The 7,701-nt window shown below is 44.0% G+C and overlaps 1 protein-coding gene across 1 annotated transcript; it reads left to right on the forward strand.

The window, feature by feature from the left end:
- Nucleotides 1-3,630: 3,630 nt before the first annotated feature.
- LOC147638850 (serine/threonine-protein kinase-like protein CR4) lies at nt 3,631-6,789 on the forward strand. Its single transcript, XM_086785171.1, has one exon. It carries the CDS (start codon nt 3,805-3,807, stop codon nt 6,421-6,423), a length of 2,619 nt encoding a protein of 872 aa, XP_086641297.1. The 5' UTR covers nt 3,631-3,804; the 3' UTR covers nt 6,424-6,789.
- Nucleotides 6,790-7,701: the final 912 nt, after the last annotated feature.

The following is a 7,701-nucleotide window of genomic DNA, read 5'->3' on the forward strand; positions in this document are numbered from 1 at the left end:
CCTGTAAAACGTAGCATTGTTTTGAGACTCTTGAGTCCACGTTTAAAAAAATTCAAGGCCTGAGCGAAAATGTATATTATTCTTGAAATGCTGGGCAAATTTATATTCATTGTTGATTAATACCACGGTTTGGTGATACATAATATATAGAATATATTTACAAAACTGATCAGGGGTCAGCATAGAACTTAGAAGCCGTTTCGTGTGCTGGCGAGTCACAAACTCATCTGACGCCGCCCACCACCACCACAACCAGCAGCGGGCTTTTAATTTTGTGGCTTCCCTTTTCTAAAATTTTGAATAAAAATTCAGAACACCTCCTTTTTCTTTTTCTTTTTTTGGTTTCAAAACAAAGAAACCCGTCGCTCGACGACACCACAACTGATGAGTGCAACCCAGCACCCACAACTGCTGCCACCAGGAGGCAGGAGGTGACCAAATCATCGCAACAGCCCCATGCGGCCCGGCGGCTTGCCAACCTTTCCGGCTTTACACGAGTGACTAGCCAATCATTAAATGCTCAAATAGTAAAGTTTTGATAATACGTCTTCGTCACTCGTGTGAAATCTGAATAGCGCCCCTCGCTTTCTTGGCAGCTAACTAAATCAACATTTCACGTTTCCTCTTTTGTGAACTCAAATAAAGCGCCCTCCACGTTCACATTCATGAAAACAAGGGTCCCTAGCCACGGTGGTATATATTACAATCAAATCCTCTCCCCGCATTGGCACATTTTGGAAAAAAAAAATTTTTGAGAGAAAGGGTGCTGGATTGTTTTTTTGTTAAAGGTTCGCGCGAGAAAGAGTACTCGATTTAAGACTCCACGAGAGTAGATTCGAACCCCATACCTCCTCTTAGGGCACTATTGATGAGCGATAGTTCAAGAGACAAGTATTGCACGATTGCAAAATTGAATCCCAAAACTATCTCCTAGGATTATGGATCGTGAGAGGAAATGAGGATTGTGGATCGTGAGAAGAAATGCTAGAGTCTAAAATTTTAATGGGTTGTAGTCCTTTCCAAAAAAGTTAGTCCAAGTCCCTAGGAAAAGACCTTAAGTCTGTGGGAAAAGACCTTAAAAATATAACTACTCCCCATTTCAAATGAGAACATATAGTGGCTAGCCTAGTATATTGTGACACCCTTCCTGAATTCACAAAAAGACTATGACAAGGCTCAAAGATCCATCAAAGTTTGTTCTCTCGATTTAAAAAAACTTCATCAAATTTTTTTGGAGCCATGTGCTTTCCATCATAAAAAGCTATGCTTTGAAAACTATAAGTACAGTCAAGATGACATAGAACCCGTCCCCTTATATGCCCATTTACCCTATTAGTAGTATGTGGAGACATTACTATATGTATGTGAACCTTGGAGGGTAGAAGGAGGGGGAATTCTACAAAGGTGAGCTTCTCCATAAACAATCACTCTTAAGCTCAATCCACTCAATCGTGTTGTCTAAGGTTAGGTACACAACATCCATCTCCTTGTCACTAGAACATAGCATGGAGGAGTATAAATATGTAAGTTGGTTTATCCTCTTCATGCCCAACTACAACAACTCATAATGAGGTATCAAACAAGCAAGAAAAACAAGCTAAATCATGCAAACATGTCCCCATGAACAAGACCTTATGCTTGTAGTTAAGAATTTAAAAAAACCATGGGCACATAGACGAGTTGGTAGAATGGTTGGGTCCCACTGCGAGGACCCGATTTTGTTGCCATTAGGCTGCACGACGTGGGTATGTGTTGTGAGTCGGTTTATATATATATATATATATATATATGACCCGATTTTGTTGCCATTAGGCTGTGCGCGACGTGGGTATGTGTTGTGAGTCGGTTTATATATATGCGACGTGGGTATGTGTTGTGAGTCGGTTTATATATATATATAAACCGACTCACAACACATACCCACGTCGCGCACAGCCTAATGGCAACAAAATCGGGCTTTGAAAGATTACCATTCTCTTTTGTACCTTCCAACTTATACACAATAAAGATTGTTTTATCAAATTTTATGTTTAGTGAAAGACAATGACCTCACCTTGTCCCTTGGATATTGAGTAGTCAATATAACCCTCTATATACTTCTTTCCTCACATCATCGTTAAATACTTTGCCATGCTAGTCCCACCTTTGGAAGATTACCATTCTCTTTTGTACCTTCCAACCTGTACACAATAAGTATTGAACACATCAACAAGGGCCTTGAAGTTATGGAGCAATTTTAAAAATCTAAAAAGTAGTTTTTGCATTAGAATATTCATTTCTTTTGCTTTTAAGCAAATCAAGGGTCTCAAGGCTCTAAATAAGTTGAGTGGTAGGAGCAATATGCCTTCAAGAGTGTCCATCTTGTGGAAGCATCAAATATATAATTGTTTTTAAACACAACCACTTAACAACACCCTACCTAAAATTATTATCAATAAACCTACATTAAGAATATTGTATTACCTTCGGATTTGTTCTAGCACAACTTTTCCTTTCTTTTTGTTCAAGAGCAAAACTAACATTGTTGTTTTTGATGGTTTGATGATGTTCCCACTCACAATATATGCTTATGAGTCTTACACACATTTGTTTAACTATTATTTTAAAAAAAAGTGAAATTGCACCAAACATATCAAGTTGGAATCCACTTGAATTAAATCTCAACAACGGCACACAACTAAGACATTCCACCTATATCTTATCTTACCTCATGAATATTATTATATTCTAAACATCTACAGGCCCCCCATATATTAGATCCTCTTGGTAATATGTAGTGGATTTTTATTAGAGCTTGATGATCCTCAAATCCTTGATTTTGTTTAAAGAGAATAGGAAAATATGCCTTTTAATTTAAAAATTGAGACTTGAAAGCAAAAAATTTGATCACATCCTTTGTTACATGTGAAGTATGAATGTGGAGTAAAACATACACTATTAGGTGAGGATAGATGCTCCCTAGTCAATGTGTTCTATGGATAGGCTAGGAGACTCTGGAGAGTGGTGACTTGCTGGCTACGATAGGTTGTCACTCAAGACATGTTCTAGAGGAAGAACACATTGATGGGTGATATAAGGAAGATAAACTTGGCCGTAGCCTCATGCTAGCACTGGAGTAGAGCAGTAGTCATCACAATCATCTGCTGGGAAACACGTAACGAAGTGGTCTTTGGGAGAACTACCCGTGCTAAGGTTGATAAGGTGGATGTATCTACAGAACCACCCATGGTAAGGTTGATAAGGTGGATTGTATCTAAATTGAAGCCCAAGTTTGGGCCCTTCACCCGGCCTTTCATGTCCCAAGATGATGAGCTCACAACAATTGTAGTCTTTATTTTCTTAAGCCCCTGAAATTCACAGTCTAGAGATGTGCGTATGTATAGCTTTTTACTGCAATAATATATGCAAGTAACTTTCTTGCCCCAAAAAAAAAAAAGACATTGAGAGTCCAACTTTGCTCCTTCCTTATTTCTTGTAGATTATCTATTAGAATTGTGAGCACATTCCCTAACGCCCAAGCTTAAGGCATGAGGCGGCCTTAATAAACGCGGGTTTGACACGGCCGATTTGATACTAATGATACATCCGTAGTATTTAAGGCCACATTTGGGCTCCTGAGTAATACCTTAGTAGTATCTAGTACCTAATAATAAATAGTACTCTCACAATCTTTTTGCTCTCCGAGGGCCAACCCATGATGAATGTGTTCTACAGAAGGTCGATACTTAGGTAGATCTTCAGTATGCTCTTTCACTGAAGAGCAGAGAATAGCATAGAAATGAAGCTCGTGATGATAGCTTGCTAATGGAAGTAGCAGAAGCTGGCTACACAGCAGCAGCACCCACCACCACCACCACTACTGCTACTACCACAACCACAACCACAGCAGCAACACCCTCTTTCTCAAACGCTTTGTTAGGCAAGAAAGGCAAGAGGGACTCTGTATCTTGCACAGTTTTGCACCCCCCAGTATTCTTCTTTTTGTGTATCTGCACCTCTCTACCTTTGGGTGATTTGATCCCTAGTGTTAATGGACTGGGCTCTATGGCCACCGTAGCTGCAAGCTACAATGCACAAGGGCATGTTCTTGTGTGCTCCATTCTGCAGGGCTCCGTTCAAAGGATTCAGTGCTGGAGCTCCGTGGGCAACTCAGTCGTGGACGCCTCCCCTTCCGACATTCCGTTCCTTGGACTCTCCGGCGGTAAGGGCCTCCTCTGCGCCCTAAGACACGACACCTCACGACCCATCTGCTGGAACTTTCAAAACCTCCATACCCCCCACCGCCTCAAGAACGCCCCATTTTCACAGCTCGCTGTCGGAGACTCCTCCGTCTGCGCCCTCTCCGATAGCTCCGTCAACGGCACGGGCCCCGGCCTCCCATTTTGCTGGCGGGATCAAGCCATCGCCTCCGCCGTTCCGGCACAACTTTCATTCTCTTCCTTAGCATCTGGCGCTGATTTCGTCTGTGGGTTGCAAGCTTCCGCGGGCGAAAACTCTTCCGTCAACCCAGTACAATGCTGGGGAAATTCCGACAACTTTCGCCTTCCCAATGCGACGTTCCGATCAATCCAGGCGGGCGGCTATCATGCTTGCGGGTTGACGGAGACTTTCAACGTGCAATGTTGGGGCGACAACGCTTACAATCAACGGCAGGCCCCCGACGGAAAACAGTTCCTAGCGCTAGCTTTGGGCGATCGCCATAGCTGTGGCATCGATGCTTTCACCCGTTATGTGGTCTGCTGGGGAGATAGCACCTCCGACCGCATTGCCGCTCCACCAGAGCTTCCGTTCATCGCCATAGCTGCCGGCGATTCTTTCACTTGCGGCGTTCTGTACACCAATTTCTCCGTCTTGTGCTGGGGTGCGCAATTTGGCACTGGAAAGCTCTTGCCTTTGAATTTGACGGTTCCTGCCTTCTGCACTCCCGGAGATTGCGAGTCCGGCAGCTTCCAACTTAAATCAAATGGCATTTGTGCTGATCCAAACCAGCATGCATGCACTCTTTGCAGAATCGGGTGCCGGACTTCTTTCGTTCAGACAGGGCGATGTGAAACCAGGCAGGACATTTCTTGTACGGCCCTCAGCCCAGTGCCTTCGCCAAGCCCGCCCACTTCACCCTCATCATCGCCCACTTCATCAGAAATAGTGAAATACAAGAGTACATTCAGCAAAGGCTACATTGCCCTCACTGTTTTAGGGGCTTTGGGGTCCCTTTGTGGCCTCCTAGCTTTAGCCTGGTGGATTTGGGCAAAACTCCGGTACCCTTGTGGGATCATCTTTGATGGATCCCATGGTAAGGTTCACAACTCCACATCAGGAGCAGGCACCTCTGCCATGCCATTGCCAACAGTCATCAAAAGGCAGAGAAGCTCAACATCGTCGATGCGAAGCAGAGGTGACGTGACTGGTGGTAGAGGTGAGGCCTTCACCATAGCTGAGATGGCGGCAGCAACGATGGGCTTCTCCGACGAGTTCAGGATTGCGGCAGGGAGCTTTGGAGTTGTGTATAGAGGCATGCTACCAGATGGGAGAGAGGTGGCCATCAAGAGAGGGGAAAGGGAAGCTGTAGCCAATGATAGGAAGCTTGAAGAGAAGGAGAGTGCCTTTCAATCAGAGCTGGAGTTTCTATCAAGGCTTCACCACAAGCACCTGGTGAGCCTGGTGGGCTACTGTGATGAAGATGATGAGAGGATGCTAGTATATGAGTACATGCCCAATGGTACCCTTCATGATCATTTGCATGGAAGAGGCAGAGTAGGTTTTGAGATTGGAGTTTTGCCATGGCAGATGAGGATCAAAATAGCCCTTGAAGCTGCAAGAGGGGTGGAGTATCTGCATACATATGCATTGCCCCCCATCATACATAGAGATATCAAGAGCTCCAACATCTTGTTGGATGGTGGCTGGAGTGCTCGGGTTTCGGATTTTGGGCTCTCTACTCACAGCCCTGGTGAGAATTCTCATCTCTCTCTCATGGCAGCAGGGACCCTGGGGTACATGGATCCCGAATATTACCGCCTTCAGCATCTCACCATCAAGAGTGATGTCTACAGCTTTGGGGTTGTCCTCCTCGAGCTCCTTACAGGGGAGCGGGCTATCCACAAACATAGCCATGGCCCTGTGAACATTGTGGATTTTGCAGTGCCCAGGATCGACAATAACGATCTTGCCTCTGTACTGGACCAACGGCCAGGAGCTCCTGCAGAAAATGAGCTCAAAGCATTGGAAATCATTGCCCATCTTGCTGCCAAGTGTGTCCGGCTTGAGGGCAAGGAGAGGCCCACCATGACTGAGATCGTGTCTGTGCTGGAGGAGGCCATGGCCTATGTTCGCAGCCAGAGTTGGAGCCAATCAGTTGCTACTGTTGCCTCTCTTGAAATTGCCATAGATGATAATGATGGTGCTGTTGCTGGTCCTTCATAGCTTTTGATGTTTCTTTAGACCATGCTGTATCTGCTTGTGCAGCTCTGAGTGATATGCACATTGCCATTGCAGCTCTATATGCCTTCATTAGATGGCCCTCTGGCCCTTGCATCAACTGATTTTTTTCGACCATATGTCGTGACTCATACTGGCAATGCTTCATCATAGGTTGTGTTGTCTATCATGACTGCATGTCTGCCTGCTGCTATTTATACAATGTATACCGCTGTGAGCATGCCCCTCTCTCTCCGATCATAACATTGTTGGGAATGCTTGATCCAAGATGATACTATCTGTTGTGGCATATATCATGACTGCCACCCTAATGCTTCTATTTAATTGCCATCTTTAAGAATCCCCTGGCTCTCTGATAAGGAGTCCTTATTATGTTTATTATGTGTGACACATGTTCCGAACGTGGTAATGTCGAATCCAAGCCAACAATGTGAGTGTTATTAGAGGGCTTCTAAGTATGGAAGCTTTTTGTAGTTAGGACTTCAGTGTTTTTTTTGTGGGTTTCTGAGCTGCCATCTCGCTAGCTTACCCCAAAATGTGAGGGGTCGCAGCTCTCCTCCTGAACGCGAGAAAGCGCGATAGAGAGAGGGCCTCTCTCCTTATGCTCCTATATGCAGGAGCAGAAACGAGAGACAGAGATGCATGCAGTGGCCGTTGAGCGTATTTCCAAATAAGGTAACAGTGGATTCGATTTTTAAAAAAGCGGATGGAATCTTTGCAGAATCCATCTTTTTTGTTCTTTTAAAAGAAAACTGAACAGAACATAGGCATTAATTGTTGAAGTGGAGACTAAGGTAGCAACACACATGCAAGATGCAGCAAACAAGGAGAAATACATAAGCACAATACTCAAAGTGGATTAATGAGAATGAGTGAAGTACAAGTGTGTCGTGTTACTTACACACTCTTAAGAGTACACATTCAAGGGAAAAAACTTTTTAAAGAGGAAAAAAGTGTCATGGCCCATTATTAGCCTCCACACAAAATTGCCATGTAAATGATTATAAATCTTTCATGAAGTGATGGTGTGAACATATACAGGGATTATGTAGTTAATCAATCCTCAAATGGCAATAAGCCCAAAGCTTTGCAAAAAGCTTCATACTTATCTTGTGTGAGAACTTTCATGAACATACTTGCCATATTGTTGTGCGTAGACATAAGCTAGGCTAATCTCCCTTGCAATGAGTCTTTCCTTGTTGACATAATGATAATGCACCTCAATGTGCATTGTGCGAGCATGAAGCATTGGGTTTCTCGCAA

The sequence above is a fragment of the Cibotium barometz genome, chromosome 4 (genome assembly GCF_041138505.1).
Source record: "Cibotium barometz isolate CiBa-2024 chromosome 4, ASM4113850v1, whole genome shotgun sequence".
Lineage (NCBI taxonomy): Eukaryota > Viridiplantae > Streptophyta > Polypodiopsida > Cyatheales > Cibotiaceae > Cibotium > Cibotium barometz.